The following is a 17,664-nucleotide window of genomic DNA, read 5'->3' as shown; positions in this document are numbered from 1 at the left end:
GTTCCGCCCGAGGCGAACCTTGAGATAATTGACAGCAGGCTGCTACACATGTGGGCAGCAAAGCGAGCAATTCTAAAGAGATGGAAATGTCAAAGACACAATAAGGCTTTGCGCAAACGCATAGCACAATTAGACAGAGAGATCGAAGAACACGCACTCCAGGTATCCAGGGCACAGTGGGAAGACACGTGCAACGGCCTCGAGAGGCAGATGGCCGGGGCGAGCGCTTGGCGCCTCTTTCGGCACCTATTAGATCCGGAGGAAACTAGGGCCGCTCAAGGCCACAAGACTCGTAGACTAGTAAGAGATTACAAAGGTGATAACTTCTTCGACGCAATACGTGATCGTTACTTTAAGAAGGCCGAAAGCATCCAACATGCTGAATACGACGGCGTCGCAAACGAGAAATTGGACGCGGAATTTAGCGAAGCAGAAATTCGGATAGCCCTGTTCGAACTAAACACCCGATCGGCGCCCGGCCCGGACCGGGTTACCAACAAGACTCTCCGTAACCTAGACGACGAGTCGATCTCCCGCCTCGCGACCTACGTCAACGAGTGCTGGCGAGGGGGCTCCCTTCCCGAAGCGTGGAAACGGGCCCGCGTTATCATGATTCCAAAACCCGGCAAGCAAGTTACCCTCGATAATCTAAGACCGATTTCGCTAACGTCTTGCGTTGGAAAAGTCATGGAACACGCAGTTCTCACCCGCGTGACCGACTTTCTCGAAGATCGTGACGCGTTCCCGCACACCATGCTAGGATTCCGCCGCAACCTCTCCTCACAGGACGTATTGCTTCAGCTTAAACACCAGATCGTAGACGACACTACCAGCTCCACTAAGGCAATCCTCGGCCTAGATATTAAAAAGGCCTTCGATAACGTTAAACACGAAGCAATCTTAAAAACAATTATAACGTTAGGACTTGGCCAAAGAACGTATAATTACGTTAGAGATTTCCTCGCGTGCAGGCGTGCATGCATCGTCGTTGGCGACGAGGAATCGCCGGAATTTGAGACGGGTCCGTCCGGCACGCCGCAAGGATCCGTCATATCCCCATTACTCTTTAATTTAGTTCTACTCGGTCTACCCGAGAAATTAACAGAAGTAGAAGGATTGCATCATAGTCTATACGCGGATGATATCACCCTCTGGGTTCCCGGGGGAGGATGTGATGGTCACGTCGAGCGAACGCTACAGGCAGGGGTAGATGCGGTCCAGAATTACTTGCGTGGAACGGGCCTCGAGTGCTCGGCTACCAAGTCCGAACTGTTAATCTACAAACCCACAAGGAGAGGTCGTAAAACCCTGAGCGACGAAGAACGGGAATACTCCAAAATACGTATTATATTGGCAGATGGTACTCCCGTACCGCACGTAGACAAAATTAGAATCCTGGGGTTACACCTGCAGGCAAATGGCCATAACGGAGAGACGGTGCGAAGACTTCGTCGTTCGGTAGATGACACGATCCGACTCTTGCGTCGCATCACGAATAGACGCAATGGTATGCGTGAAGACTGCGTGATCCGTCTCGTGCAGGCGTACGCGATAAGCCGCATAACGTATGTTACCCCCTACCTTAAGTGGATAGGGTGCGAAAAAAACAAGGTCGAATGCATGATACGAAAGGTTTTTAAGAGGGCGGTCGGCGTTCCATTCAACGCGAGCACCGACAAGTTTCTGGAGCTCGGGCTTCACAACTCACTTGACGAGTTAATCGAGGCGCACGACATTGCGCAGTACGAACGATTATCTCATTCAAAGACAGGTCGATGCATCCTCGAGGCACTCGGCATCGCGTACCACACTCAGCATGGAGAAAAGATGGCGGTTCAGGCCTCGGTCCGCGACCGCCTGATCATCCCGCCGCTTCCCAAAAACATGCACCCGACGCACCACGCCGCGAGACGCAACAAACGAGCAAGAGACCTTCAGAAGAAGTTTGGCAACAGCAACGAGGCGGTGTACGTAGACGCTGCGCGATATGAAGGAGAGAAAAACGCACACGCGATCGCGGTTGTAGACCGCACGGGAAAGTGCCTCGCGAGCGCTACAGTGACCACGGGACACACGGAGGCGGCCGAAGAAGCCGCAATAGCCCTAGCACTGGCCACGGTGCCTAGTGCTGCGATCGTGATCAGCGACTCGCAGGCAGCAATCCGCGGCTTCGCGCGCGGTCGCGTCTCGCGGGAAGCGGTCCGCATACTCCAAATTTATGACGACGGCGACTCGTCATCGCCCTCGCAACCCCAAAATTCTACAGTCTTCCTCCTCTGGACCCCGGCACACACCGATGTCCCGCTCGCGGGCAACGAGGCGGCCCACGCCACGGCTCGAGGTCTCACACGCCGAGCCGCCGCAGATTATGTGGCCGCCGCCCCCGCCCCCGAGAGCGGGGCATCGGATCTGCCTGATCGGGACACTACAACAGAAATGCGGCAACAAGAATCACAATGGGCGTGGGGCGATCGCCTGACCACGTTCAGAGATCTCACCCAACACTACAGACTCCAAAGACGCACATTCCCGCCACCACACGACAGGTTAAATAGGAATGAGGCCGTAACATTACGCTTGCTCCAGACAGGCAGCTACCCTAGCCCCGCGGTCCTACATCACATCTACCCAGGTTTATATCCAACAGATGCCTGTAAAGCTTGCGGACAGCGAGCAACGCTGCGACATATGCTGTGGGAATGTGCCGGCAACCACGGTAATGGGACCACATCCGTTCGCGACGCGTCCGTAATCGCGGCCGTTACCACAGTACGGGAAGCCTCGAGCTCGCTTCTCCCCGACGCCGCCCCAGCTGCGGGGCCCGCCGGGGACCTTCTCCATCGGCGTCGCCACCGCTGGGAGGCGGCTCTGAAAAGTTCAGAGTTGGCAGACCAGCTCTGGGCCGTCCGGCAAGCCAAAGATGCCGCCCGAGTCCAAGGACTTGGAGCCGCCACCTGAGGCCACCACAACGAAACTGCCGGCCATTCATTAATAAAGTTTCTTCTCTCTCTCTCTCTTGTTTTGTTTGTATTTAAGACAATTCTTACGTGTCCATTCATGCAATCTTTGAAGCATTAAGTTTGCTTCCTCAACTAATTCATCCGCCGACTTTCTTATGAGGAATATGCTAGTATCATCGGCGTAAATGATATAGTTTGCCTTGATACTGATACTAATGATATCATTAATACATAAATTAAAGAGGAAAGGGCCCAAAATACTGCCTTGTGGCACGCCACACGAAACGGGCAGTGGACTAGAGAGTTCATCATTAATACCGACTCTTTGCTTGCGGTGTTCTAGATAACATGTGATGAGGGATGCAGCCTTCCCGCGGTAGCCATAACGTAGGAGTTTCCTTATAAGAAGTGAATGATTGACACAATCAAATGCTTTTGTAAAATCTACAAACAACCCCAGAACCAGTTTTCCCTCATCAATTGCCCTTGAAATTGCCCTTGAAACGGGCGCAGAATCCCCAGGTGTAGCTTCTACAGGCCGAAGCGGAATTCCACCTCCGCCGGATCGCTTCGCAGACAACGCAGTATTTTAAAGTGATCTCGTCACTGTCACCCGAAGTAGTCAAAGACCTCAACGACCACCTCGTCGAGCATTTAGGTCAAAACCTGTATAAGCGTCTCAAGGAAACGGTCCTCACGCACACCGTGCTTTCCGAACGCACCCGCCTGCAACAACTCTTGACCAGCGAACTTGGTGAAAGGCACTCCTCCCAAAGGATGCACCCGATGCGGCAGCTCTTGGGCGAATGTAACGCCAGCACTGACAGCGCTCTGCTCAAGAAACTTTTCCTGCAACGTCTTCCGCAAGCTGTTCGCTTCTTCTTGTCGCAGTTGATGCAACAACGCTAGACTGCCTTGCCGAGCTCGCTGATAAGGTTCACGAGGCTGCCGCTCCTTCGGTTTCTGTCTTCGCGCCTACGCCTGAGCCCTCCGCCGTCGCCCAGCTCGAAGGGCGCATTGACGACCTCACGGCAGCCATTGCTTCAGTTCACGAGCCCAGACGACGATAGCGCTCTTCTAGTCCTCGTGCTTCGTCACCTTCTCGCGACCGGTTGGCAAGGGCCCCTGAATTGCAGCGAATCTGCTGGTATCACCTGCATTTTGAACATAGTGCTACTAATTGCACGTCCCCTTGTACTTGGTCAGGAAATGACAGGAGGGGTCACTGACGGCCGCACGTGACCCCGCCCTTCGAATTGGCCGCCTGCTCACAATCACGGACAAGATTCCGGGCATACGTTTCTTTATCGACACGGGCGCCCAGGTTACCGTAGTGAACATCAAAAAATGATCGCCATTCGATGCCTCTCCGCGCCGCTACTATAGCGACATTACGGGCTTCGTTCACTTACCATTGACCTCGGGTTACACCGCACGTCTCGCTGAATTTTTGTCATCGCTGACGTCATCCATCCCATCATCGGCTCAGATTTTCCGTCCTCTTACAACCTCGACGTCATCATGCGGCACCAACGGCTCATCGATGGCACTACTCGTCTGCCGATCATTGGACTTCTATCGAGAGTTGACTGCCCCACTGACATACAGACACGTCTGCAGTGAAGTCCTTACTAGAGAATTTAGGCCGAGTTCCCCGAGGTCACAAAAGCTTGCAACTTGAACAAACCTCATAACCACACGTATACTCACCAGATCATCACACGTGGTCCCCCAGTTTCTTCCCGTCCTCGCCGCTTGTTCGAGGTGCGTCTCGCCGTCGCTAAACGGGAGTTTGAACAGATGCTACAACTCGGCATTATTCGTCCTCCATGCAGTGCTTGAGCTTCGCCGCAGAATGTGGTACCAAAGAAGGATCCGAATGATTGGCTTCCGTGTGCTACAGTGCTCTCAATGCTAAGTCATGCATGACAGCTACGCACTTTCCTATATAAAAATTTCCCAACTAATCTGATGGATGCACCACCTTCAGCAAAGTGGATCTGGTTAAGGCATACCATCAGATAGCAGTTGAACCCAACAAAATTCCCTAAACCACCATCCCGACGGCCTTCAGCTTATTCGAGTTTATGCGCATGCCTTTTGGATTGCGCAGCGACGGACAAACATCCAGCGCTTGATGGCTGAGGTGACACGAGGTTTGCCCGCAGTCTTTACGTACGTCAATGAAATACTAATCGCTAGTGCCACTCCGGAAGACCACGAGCGTCACTTGCGTGAACTTTTCCAGCGTCTGCAACAGTATGGCCTCGTTCTGAACCCACAGAAATGCATTTTTGGCGGCTCCGAGCTAGATATTGTGGGACATCGTGTTTCGGCACTCGGCATCCTTCCATTGCCATCCCACATCGAGGAATTTCGCGGTGCCCAACAGTCTTCGCCAGATTCGCGAGTTCTTAGGCCTCGTCAACTTTTCACGCTGTGTCATCCACACTGCACAGCCTTACCGCAGCCGATGACCGACCTATTGAAAGAGCTACGGAGCCCGTCTTCGACAGTACCACGGTCGCGTCAGGCTCAGTCTGCCTCTTTGGCTGCTAAACAAGCCATCACTGAGGCAACTTTTCTGGTATATCCAGGGTGTCCACCAAGTTGACATTATCAAATTCCCTGAGTTTCCCAGCTTTTCCCTGAGTACCTTTGCAAAATTTCCCGAGCGACACAGAACTTTATTTTATGTCAAGACTGGCTGGGGGGACACCATGTCGCCTAATGCTGTCACTTTCTAGAAAGCATGTTAAAAAACGACTTAATCCAGTTTGAATAGTAATTAGTAGTGTTTATTTTATCAAAACAGAAAACTGAAGGGAGGGATTAGTAAAATTCACAGCGAATAAAATGTCTTCGAAAAAAATGGTAAGACCCATTGCAAATTAAGCCAATCATGTTCAAATACGAATAAAACAGATGCATACAGAAGCAAATATTTGCGAAAATTTTGGAAGCTATTTCTGTCAAGTGATAGCAAGCTCATTTGTATTAGGCCCGAACTTTGTCACAAGTGAGATTCCCTCAGCAGCTGGAAAGACAGCCTGAACTGTGCTAACATACTCTCAACCTACACACAATGCCTGTGTTGCGTTTAACTGCTTTAACGAGTTTATTTTGGTTTGGATGAGGATCACCTGCACCTCGGGGTCAGCCAACACTTGCCTTTTTGAGCTCAAGCTCCTTCAAAGAAGAGGCAGCACAGTTCATTTCCCGATCATTCCTCAATGCGACGGTCCTTTCTGTTCTCGCCCTCGTTCTGCCACGCGTTCGGCCCAGGGACCATTTGAAGCCTCCGCATGGTCAGTTGTGCAGTCAATGTCGGATTTTTCAGACTCCCTAGGGGCCGTGAAAACGTCCAAAAATCGGGCAGTAAAAAAAAAAAAAAGATGAATGTCTTTTACTGCCCTTAAGGGCTCAAATCGCCACAGCCAGGTCCGAAAAACGCCTGAAGGCCTGTCAGTACACTTAGTAGGCACATCGGTGCTTGTACGGTGAGGAGGAGGCGGGTGCACGCGTATATAATTAAGGAATATGCATTGTGTCCCATGACCGTTCTGACGCACCGACTAGAGGTAGTTGCCTCCAATATGGCCAACGGAGCGGTGTTTCAAGAATATATTGGCTCTGAATAGCGCCCTAGTGTTGTTTTTCTCGGAAGCTGCCATCCACCAAGGTACGCTACAGTGTCTTCGGTTGCGAGCTGTTGGCCATCTACGCCACCATTCAACACTTGTGCCACTTACTGGAAGGACGCAAGTTTCCCGTGATGACTGACTTATGTGTTCAGCACGAACTCGTCAAAGTATGTAGCGCGGGAGATACGGCATCTTGCATACGTATCCGAGTGCACCGCGGACGTATATATACGGCATGTGAAGTGAGTGCAAATTTTCGGACTAGTTGCGTCAATTAAAGCCATAGCGCTAGATTGACACGGGCCAGAAAGTGCAAGTGCTGTCGTCTTCCTTGTCCGTCTCAATCCAGTGCCATGACTTCAATTGACGTGAAGGGAGCCGACAACAGCCGACGCCCTCTTCCGTGTTGCGGTGATCCGCTCCCCTTCAACTGCTGTCGACTGGCACGCGCTACTGGAGGCACCCCAGACCCTGATCTACAAGCACCGGCTCTTCCCCCTTCGCCTCGAGCCCCATACGTCCGCGCCGTGATCTCTGTGGTGCGATGTGTCTGGACCTCTGCCGCGCCCTTTCATTCCTCCAACGTTCCGGCGGGTCATTTTTCACTGCCTCCACGACATTGCTCCGCCTGGCATTCGTTACGCAGCGCTACGTGTGACCTCGTGTCGATCTTCGCGCGTATCCTGTATTTGCATGTCAAGCAACCAAGCAACACCATTGCGCCACACGAACGGCTTCTGCCTTCCCACCAGCGCTCGACCATGCCCATATCGACATCGTTGGTCCGTTTTCCCTGTCGCGCGGCGACCGTTACATTTTTACTATAGTGGAGCGTTTCAAACGGTGGCCCGAGGCGGTTCCCATCGTCGACATCACCGCAGAAACAGTGGCACGCGCTTTCCTTTTAAAGCGAAAGTTTTAGTGGCCGCGAACTTGCGATTTCGCCGTGGCCGTGCTCCGAGGAGGCACATGACGTCACACCGCGTTCCTCGTCGTTGCGTTCGCCTCGGCTCGCTTCGCCAGCTGCGTCGCATGCCTGATAACATGTCGGAGGATTGAAAAGGAGAGCTCGCGTGCGCCGCAACCACAGTTGAGGCGGCAGTATGGACTTCGACAATTCTGATAAGCAGAAGGAAGCCTGGAATCGACATCGGAACCAGATAAAGAGGAAACGAATCGCTCAGGAAACAGACGAACAGCGCGCCGAACGACTGGCTAAACGCCGCAACATAGCTAGACAACCAGACTAACCTGACTTGCAATCAAGATTAACCAAGGCTAACCATGCTATGCCTTAGCTTTCGCTACGTATAGGCCTTTTCATCGGGCGAGGAGGATAGGGCACGCGGAGAGCCTTTCCTCCTCTCTGGCTTGGGCGATCCGGCGCGGCGCTGCTTGAAAGTATTGCTGCCGCGTGCTGACAATTTCGAGATGTTTTAAATCGCACTTTGTGAAATTTACGCAATGTCCGTTCATATAAGGTCGTCAGGGAAGCCTTTCGGTGTATCGGTAACTACAGTAGGCGGAAATATGTCTTGGGGGCGCAAAAATGTGACGCGCTTTATCAGCCGCGGTGTGTGTACATGTTGTGAACTATTTTGCTTATATCGGTTTTAATTCAACAAAGAAAACCGGTGCCTCCGTATTACCAGCATTAAATTATAAATCAGTCTGATCGCTTGGCGTAGGGAGTAAAACAAAGCATAAGAGCGCATGCTCGTGCACGGCCAACATCTAAGCGGCAGGCGCTATCAAATATTTGTGATGCACCGGCATCGTTCTCGCGCATTTCAAGTCTAGTGGGCTTGAAATTACTATATGTCTACGCTAGCCTTCCTGCACGAGGCCGATGGCCCTGCTTAACACAGCGATCACTGCGGTTGGTGAACCAGCACGACACAAATGTAAGCTGTGCGCTTCGGCATTGCCTTTCTGGCCTGTATACAGCCATAATATATGAGAGGGATCGCATAAAAAGAATGCGACAGCTATTTTTATTTCCGTAATATTTCCGTAATACGCGTGAGCGCGTCGTAGAGAACGGAACGAACAAAACCGAAAAAGAAATTCGGTTATCATCCTCCTTCTCGAAAAAGCAAGAGAAAACGGGCTAACGCCGCAATACGACCTCGCATAGTCACGCCGCACAACGTTTATAGACATATAACCGCTGATGCCGTATGCTTGGACCAAGCGCTATTTAGAACAAAGATATCTGTAATCCAACACCTACCACTGCTTAGGACGCTCGCGCAGTTCGTAAACGGTCGCTTTGCTGGATAAGCTTAATTCAGACTGTAAGGTATGCTGCTAGCCAAAACTATTTTATTCAGGGGCGGAAAGCTCATCCATCGAACCAAGTAGTCACGCAATGTAACCTGCAGCGAACAATTTGAACGCTTGTCAAAGTATAACGTCACAGTTCCTAACGTAGCAGAACGGTACCCATGCTGTTACGATCGTCGCGTATGTTTTATGGCTCCAAAACCGCAGCTTAGAAATAAACGATAATATTGCAATAAGGTCACATTAGTGAATGGAACATTCAGAAATACACAGTTGATCTCCGAGGCTGATTGTAGGCACAAATATGCGCGCACACATCGCGCTGCGTGTTCCGTCCACCTCAATGCCTGCAGAAACTCCGGCCATGACGCCTTAAACCACTCCAGCACGTCTCACAGAACCGTTTACCACGTAGAAGACGCACGTCATACTAAACAGACCGCACGACCGCGAAAACAAACGCCAGAACCTACTGCCCAGCGCATACCTGCCATGCAAAACACCGCTTTCACCCAAGCCAGTATGGCGCTGCTCATAGGCGGCGCCACTGCGTTCATAATATGGCGGCGCCTACGAAAAAACGGTGGATATCCTGGCATAGCCGAGCTAAGCCACTGCCAGTTTTCTTTTGTTTTCACGGGTTTCACGTTTCGACTGCCGACCATTGTAACCACTGGCCGTGGACGCCTGTTCTAATCTGCATTATTTTCTGCTCTTGCCCGCATTCTGGGTGTGAAGCACTGCCACACTACTGCTTACCATCCATCGGCTAACGGAATAGTCGATCGTCTCGTCTTTATTGGTAGCTCAGAGGGCCCTTACAGCATGTCGTGATCGTGAGGAGTGGACCGACCGCTTGGCGTTCGTAATTCTTGGCCATCGGGCTGTCCTCCGTCGCGACCTTGGGTGCTCTACTGGCGAATTGGTTCATGGCGGCCCTCTACATCTTCCCGGCGACCTTTTCACCACAGGAATGACAGCTTCTCAGCATCAACCCTATCTTCAACGCCTCCACGACTGCTTCCGCGACCTCCAGCCCATACAACCTAGCTCAATCAAACAACGCATATACGAACACCCGAACTTCGCGACCACTGTTGTGACTTCGGGGTGGAGGACGAAAGGCGGACTCTTTCCGCAGACGAAGAAGAAACGAAAAACTTTATAAAATATTTACAGGTAGTGGATGATAGCGCAACAGACCGACTGGGCGGCTGGAAGCGACTCTCTCCTTCACAATGGGCCGGTTCCCCTTTGCGGACTCCTAGTCGGCAGGAACCAGTCGGGGCAGGTGCTGACACCACTCGCGTCGAATTCTTGATTCGTCGCGGAGATGGCTAGCTGCTTCTTGAAGTCCCCCTCATCGAATTCTCGATTCGTCGCGAAGTGGGAGCCCCCGTCGCCTCGATGATAGGCACGTAGTATGGCAGCTCCCGTCGCCTCGATGATAGGCACGTGGTATGGCACAACAGCACCCCCGCCGCCAGATAATACATCCAGAAGTCGAGCTCTTCGACGCGGCTCGACGTATGCAATGTGCTGATTGAGTGACGTCCTTGATGGGGTTAAGGAAATGGCTTTGCCGCCCTTTCCTCCACTGGTCTTTCCTTTGCTTGGATCTGAGAAAGCTCACGGAGTGACCGAAAATCAAAGCCAAGCACTTCCGTGAAAGTGAGCACCCTCCGAATGCTCTCCACAAGGCCAGACCAAACTCCATGAAAACAAACGCTCTAACCACCTCTGTGCTCTCAACAGCACCATTACGGTTGTTGTACTAAACAAGAAACACGCACCCGATAAAGAGCCCGGGATACAGACCTCTACAAATAGTGCTCTCAAAGAAGACACATTCAAACAGAATAAGAGCTAAAGAACAGTTAGCAAAGCAATTCCTAACAGACATTCAGAAAGGCAAGACACAGCTGAGGCGATCGAAGAAAGTGTATATTTTGCCCTGTCTCGCTCCGAGTGAAATTCTGTCACTTGTCGTTGGATTTACCAACTCGCTGACATGCGTCGCATGACAGAACAAGCGTTTCAAGCTCTTTCCAGCGTCTTGACCAATCTTGCGCTAGCCTAGCCTTTGTCTTGTTGAAAGAGAGGTGACCCGCCCAAGCATTCCCATGAGCTAACTCTAAAAGCTGCAGTCGGTACTTTTTTGGCACGAGTAGTTGGTTGTATGTCCGGCCCTTGGAATCCTGATATCTCCGGTACTTGAGACATGACCTAGTGTCGAACGAAATGTTCTTTTGGGCCACTCCTTTATTCACATTAGCCTGCAGCACATTTATCGAAGGGTCACTTTTCTGTGCCGCGATAAGCGCCTCCCGGTGAACCCTATAAAGCTGGTCCCAGCAAAAGGATGCGGGACTAAGCAGTGAACCTTCCTCGTTTGAGGATGAGCTTTCAAGTCTCTTTGAGAGGGCGCGTGACCGCGATCGCGTAAATGCTGTGCTAGCGATACAGGTAGAGAACGACCGGCCCTCCTTTTCTAAAAGCTGCTCCGATTTGTTCGAAAAAAAAGATATGAAGAGTGTTCGAGTAAACTTGGACTCACGGCTGCCTCCATTTGCAACCTTTCAGAAGCACCCTCGAGGTTTACCCTGGCAACTGGCAAGCACGCGCTCTGCTCTTCTGCGACTTGTCTGATCCAGGCGCATTCCCCTGTATAGTCCCCGGGAAAAACACAGGACGGGTGAGTAACATCCATGGTGGCGGCGGAATCGCGAAGTGCCCTGCACATTTTCCCGTTTACCACGACATTCTGCATATATATATGGCTCGAGCAGCCTCAGATTTTCGTCTGACTGGCTAATACTGGCGAACGCGATTTGCTCCTTGCAATTTGAGGAAATATGGCCTTCCTTGTTGCAACGGAAGCAGATAATTGGTCTCCGGGCCTCGAACGCGCGCTCTACGTCTGCCTTAGCTTTAGCGGCCCAAGACGACTGGGCTGTCTCTGTTAGCCCTTCCCTCGCCACCCAGCCTTAGTCAATACTCCCTTGCTGAACTCGTCGCTCGTAGATGATTTCTTATTCAGCAAAATTGAGCTGAGAGGGGGAAACCGCTTTACGGAATAGTCCTTTTTTCCTAGCCTATCTTCCTGAATAGGTTTTTCTTTGAAGTTTCGGCGCGTGTAATATTCCTCTGCGAGCTGCGCTGCCTTCTCTAGGTCTCCCTCTGGGAGCCTGTCCTGCAGCCAATGTCTAACTTCTTCAGGAAGAACTCGATAAAACTGCTCCAGCGCTATGCATTCAAGCATCTTGTCGTGGTTGCCATACACTTCTGCACTTTTGAGCCACTCTTTTAAGTTAGACTTTAACTCGTACGCGAACTAAGTGTGCTACTCGCTGCCCCTTTTTGCCTGTCTAAACCGCTGTCGAAATACCTCGGCAGAGAGGCGGTATTTGCGAAGAAGCGCGGCTTTTACCTTTCCATAGTTCTCGTAGTCTTCTTTAGACAAGCGTGCGAGAACTTCCGCGGCCTCCTGGGACAACTGAAAGACGTTTTTGAGACCAAAGGCTTTTGTCCAGCCCTATCGTTTCACACGTACGTTCGAAATTCACAAGATTCCAGTGCTATGCATTCAAGCATCTTGTCGTGGTCGTGGTGCGATATCACCGCCTATCCTGTACGGTAGCATCAGGCCCTGTATTTCCAGTTTAGGCGTATCGTCTCCACCGCCAAGGGGACTTGAACGCGCCGAGCTGATTCGACTTAGCTCTATTTCCAGTTCTCTCACTTTAAGAGCATTATCTCGCTCTTCGTGCCTTTTCTTCTCCTCTGCCTCCTCGCGCCTTCTTTTTCTTCTCCTCTGCCTCCTCGCGCCTTTTTTTTATTCTTCTCTGCCTCCTCGCGCCTTTTTTTTTTCTCTGCCTCGTCGCGCATTTTTTCCTGCTTATCTTCTCAAGAATTTCTCCCCAAACCTCTTCGACTTCCTCCTCAGTTACCTTTGTGCCCTCATAACATCCAGAATGGCTTTCTTTCACCTCGCCGCGGCAACGGAAATGCCCATCTCCTGACAAACATCAGGGTTCTGTATCCTGAGCTTCTCCATGGCGATCTGACGGCGCGTCTCCGGTTTTGCCTCAAAATTAGATTTGCTTCCGAAGCCGGAAATCTATGCAAGGCCTGAAGCGAACTAAGACACCACCACTACAACCCTTTCAGAATAATTGAGCAATTGTGCTTAGCATTTACGTGTGCGACAAAGGTCGGGCATTCGCCCCTACAAAGTAGCTGACGCCGGTCTACTTCGTGGCTGCCGTTGAGCGGTGTAGCGGGCGTTATCTCGCTTCGAATCCCAAAGCTTGCCATCCACTGTTGTGACTTCGGGTTGGAGGACGAAAGACAAACTCTTTCCGCAGACGAAAAAGAAACGAAAAACTTTATAAAACATTTACATATAGTGAGTGATAGAGTACACGTAGCTGTAAGAGCGCAACAGACCGACTGGGCGGCTGGAAGCGACTCTCTCCTGCACAATGGACCGGTTGCGACTCCTCGTCGGCAGGAATGAGTCGGGGTAGGTGTTGATGTCACTCGCGTAGAATTTTTTATTTGTCGCGGAGATGGTTGGGTGCTACTTGAAGTACCCCTCTTTCAATTCTTGATTCGTCGCGGAGAAGTGGGAGCTCCCGTCGCCTCGATGATATCCACGCAGTATGGCAGCTCCCATCGCCTCGATGATAGGCACGCGGTAGGGCACAACACCACCGCGCGTTTTTCTTAGGCGAGACGGTATCCGGGCACCTATTACGCCGTCCTACGACGGGCCCTTTCCGGTTCTGCGCCATTACACCAAGTCTTTTGTCGTTGCGCAGCACATACCGCCACAAGCCGGCCTACGTGGAGACACCAATCACTCATGTGCATCCCCAGAAAACGGATTCCTCAGAGCATTTGCTTCTCTTACAAGCTCATCATGCCCACTTCACGTCTGCGGTCTAGCTGGGCGGTCCTGTGGCGCCCGCACCTGCAATGATGCCAGGTGACGCTCACAGCTGGAACAACAAAGGAAATAAAGATGGTAGTGGAGCGCAGGCCCCAATGATCAGCGCTTCAGCTTATGTGCCGGTCGTTCTTACTTTCGCGCTCCACAGACTAATCGTAAAACTTTTAGATTTAGGAGTAAACCTCAAAATTGTGGGATGCATAAATACGTACCTGTCTAACAGAACACAAATTCCTGGAAGTGAATCAAATGTTCTGGGGGTAACTTCAGGCGTCCCTCAGGGCTCCGTACTTGGACCAGTTCTTTTTTTCTACTACATAAATGATGTTGCAGACGCGATTCCTACTACGTTTACGGTACGTTTATATGCAGATGATTTTTACTCAGATCTAAACTGCTACCAGGACCAAATCGCACTAAATTCCGTGCTGCAGGTTGTTGCGGCTTGGTGCGTGAAAAATAAAACAAAAATGAACTTTAGCAAGACATCATACATACGGCTGACCATGACAACTACAAACGTGTTAGCATTTGAATATGGTATGGACGGACACTATCTAACATAATTTAACTCTTTTAAATGTCTCCGCGCAACAGTATCCGCTAAACTGGTCTAAACAGGTCTAAACTGCATAAAACACATTGTTGACATTTGCTGAAAAGCTGGAGGAAAATTCTGGTTTCTCAGAAGCAAGTTAAAGCCTCCTACTCTGAAGGCAAAGTTAACCGCATATGTAACCTTTGAGCGCCCCTCATTAGAGTATGTGAGCACTATATGGGAGCCCCACCAAAAATGTCTTAAAATTATGTGGTTTTACGTGCCAAAACCACTTCCTGATTATGAGGCACGCCGTAGTGGGGGACTCCGGAAATTTGGACCACCTGGGGTTCTTTAGCGTGCACCTAAATCTAAGTACACGGGTGTTTTCTCATTTCACCTCCATAGAAATGCGGCCGCCGTGGCCGGAATTCAATCCCGCGACCTCGTGCTTAGCAGGCCAACACCATAGCCACTAAACAACCACAGCTGGTGTAAAAATGTCTTACATACAAGTTGGAAAAAGTCCAGAGAAGAGCGGCTGGACCGTATTGTCGATATACAACAGACGCAGAGAATCTGTCACCAATATGATGACCGTGAACTTGTTGAGCGTAGAAGAATTACGAGACTAAAATTCTTGTATTAAGTGCACCGTAATTGGTTTAATGGCGACTTTTACTTAAAGCTACGTTCCTCTCGCACCGTGAAATAAGCTCCCGTAAAGAACAATTTGAACCAATAACAGCGCGAAAAAAATGCTTTAAATATTTATTACTTCGTAAAACAATAGAAAAGTGGACTTCCCTGCACCCAAAGTCCTTCAATCTCATTAAAACAATTTCAGAAGTCGCTTATATCAAACTTCTGCTGCGGCAAATAAAGTCGTATGGATGCCTCGTACTACTGATTTACAACAGCTTGCGGTACGGTTTCTCTCGTTTCTCATTATTTTCCAAGCACTATGCTTTTGAATGCTTGGCCATTTTTCTTTCGTTTTTTTCCTTTCTTTGTCTTTTCTTTTCTCTCTTTTATGCCACATGTGATTTACTTTGTGTTTAATAAACTGCCTTGTACTATATCATGCGCTGTAAATTTATTTGCACATTTAAATCTGTTTGTGATTCCTATTTACTGTTCGGCTAAAACCTTATTCGTGCATTGTGTTATGTAGTTTGTGTTTAGTTACCTGCCCTGTAACGACCCTCGGGTCAACTGTATTCATAAATAAATATAAATAAAGAAAAGTTAGAAACAGCACACGGTACTCGGCGTCGTCGTCCTCTGTTTTGCACGAAGCCCGATTCCTTATTCGCGTTTCTCTCTGGCGCCCATCGCTCATAAATATGTCTAAAAACCACTGGCACTTCTAGGAAGCTATTCGCTTAAAGGAATTAGTCGCTTATTATTGTTGTTGCAGGGAGGATATTTAGGTAGCCATTTGTAGCTGTTTTGCGTAAATCTGTGGCAAATCCGCAGAAAACAGATTCGTAACCAGAACGTGTGTAGCGGCAGCATGTCCCTTTCAGACGCAAATTAAATGTGATTAATTAATTAAAAGCATGCGAGCACTATTTTTAGCGAACCACACTTCATATCATTTATTTTCAAAAGGTAGGAAAAAAAATTTTTTTTCATTGTTTTCTGAGAGGCTGCATGCTGCTTGTAACTTGTCCAATCCATGGATATATATCAACTCGCTCAACTTTCGATAGCTTTTCCGCGTTAGTTATCACTTGAGCCCATTATTACGTTACGTGGTGGGCGTTTCAATGACCCTATGTCCTCTACCCACCTCTCCTTCAGGCTTCTCGCTAGGTATGCAAGTCGACACCGTATTGCACCACTTACACTAATGCAAAAGACAGACCACCTGCAGCGACTGCTCCCCTGTTTGAGCCCTTAGTCCCTTGTATAGCAACAACGCGTTGAACATTATCAACTAACATAAGTCAAGAAAGAAAAACAGCGGCAACAGAATGGTTGATCAATTGTAAGTGTAGTGAGTTTTCATTTCACTTATTATTTTTACATTTATATTATTAGCAAAATTTAATTTCCGCTGTGGCAACATAATGGTTGTAAATAAATGAATATCCCCAAGGCGGAACACATTTTGAGTGACAATGTAAAACAAAAATTGAAACCTTGCTCGAGACACAATGAAATGTTTCGTTTTTTGCTGCCAACATAGGGCTCCATCTTAAAGGGCCCTCACGAGGTTTGGGCTTTGCAGAGAGATAAGCATGGTAAGTAGATGCCGTTACGGCGACGGTGTCGGACAAACCTCTACACGGTGCAAAAATAGCTGCAAATTCAAGTGAAAGTCACGTCTTCTCTCGATATAGCCCCGCTTCCAGCTGGAGAACTGCAGAAACGTAAGATGCATTACTGCCCGCAACTTGGACGATTACGGCACGTGACTATGGTAAATCGTCCAATGTAGAACGCACAAAAGCGCTTCTTCAAGTGCCCACTGCACTGAAAAAAAAATCAAAGAACAATAGGAGGTGTGGTTGGTGGCGTGGCGCAGTCCCTCGGTACAACTGTGGCGGCTTGAGGCTATGCGAGATGTTGGCAGTGAAGCATGGCAGCGCAATATTCGTTTTGTGTCCTCCAATATTTGGCTACGTTGAAAAAAATCAAGGTGTCCTTCGACTCTGTGAAGGACGACCAGCGAAGCTGTGTATGTGGGCCCCTTAATGGTGAACTGCACCTCCGCCGCGAGTCGGACCGGCATTGCACGATCTTCGGGAACGACCCACGTATGGGGAGTGCTTAACGCCTGCTTCACCTCCGCCGCGGGTCGACCCGGCATTGCACTATCTTAAGGATCGGCCCACATATGGGGAGTGCTTAACGTCTGCTTCACTTTCGCCGCGGGTCCGGCCGGTATCGCACTATCTTCGGGATCGGCCCACGTATGGGGAGTGCTTAGCGCCTGCTTCACCTCCGCCGCGAGTCGGGCCGGCATTGCACCATCTTCGGGATCGGCCCACGTATGGGGAGTGCTTAACGCCTGCTTCACCTCCGCCGCGGGTCGACCCGGCATTGCACTATCTTCGGGATCGGCCCACATATGGGGAGTGTTTAACGCCTGCTTCACTTTCGGCGCGGGTCGACCCGGCATTGCACTATCTTCGGGATCGGCCCACATATGGGGAGTGCTTAACACCTGCTTCACTTTCGCCGCGGGTCGGGCCGGTATAGAACTATCTTCGGGATCGGTCCACGTATGGGGAGTGCTTAGCGCCTGCTTCACCTCCGCCGCGGGTCGGGCCG

At 50.2% G+C, this 17,664-nt stretch overlaps 1 protein-coding gene and 1 long non-coding RNA gene across 9 annotated transcripts in view; one reads left to right on the top strand and one right to left on the bottom strand.

Moving 5' to 3' along the window:
* The window catches only part of LOC129384476 (uncharacterized), a 54,974-nt gene extending 41,176 nt beyond the window's left edge, over positions 1–13,798 (top strand). Inside the window, exons 2-3 of the long non-coding RNA XR_008612197.2 lie at positions 11,474–11,585; positions 13,714–13,798. This is a non-coding gene — a long non-coding RNA (uncharacterized lncRNA). The remainder of the gene's footprint in view (positions 1–11,473; positions 11,586–13,713) is intronic.
* Cadps (calcium-dependent secretion activator 1) overlaps positions 1–17,664 on the bottom strand; it is a 468,212-nt gene that overhangs the window by 23,534 nt on the left and 427,014 nt on the right. Inside the window, exon 31 of one of the 8 annotated variants that reach the window (XM_055069952.1) lies at positions 13,249–13,893. The exons of the other annotated variants lie outside the window; for them this stretch is intronic. Within the exon in view, the coding sequence (XP_054925927.1) occupies positions 13,888–13,893 (6 nt within the window). The 3' untranslated portion in view covers positions 13,249–13,887. Of the gene's footprint in view, positions 1–13,248; positions 13,894–17,664 lie in introns of those variants that run through there. 8 annotated transcript variants of the gene reach the window in all.

This window comes from Dermacentor andersoni, chromosome 9, assembly GCF_023375885.2.
Source record: "Dermacentor andersoni chromosome 9, qqDerAnde1_hic_scaffold, whole genome shotgun sequence".
Lineage (NCBI taxonomy): Eukaryota > Metazoa > Arthropoda > Arachnida > Ixodida > Ixodidae > Dermacentor > Dermacentor andersoni.
This window is presented reverse-complemented; position numbering and strand designations above follow the sequence as displayed.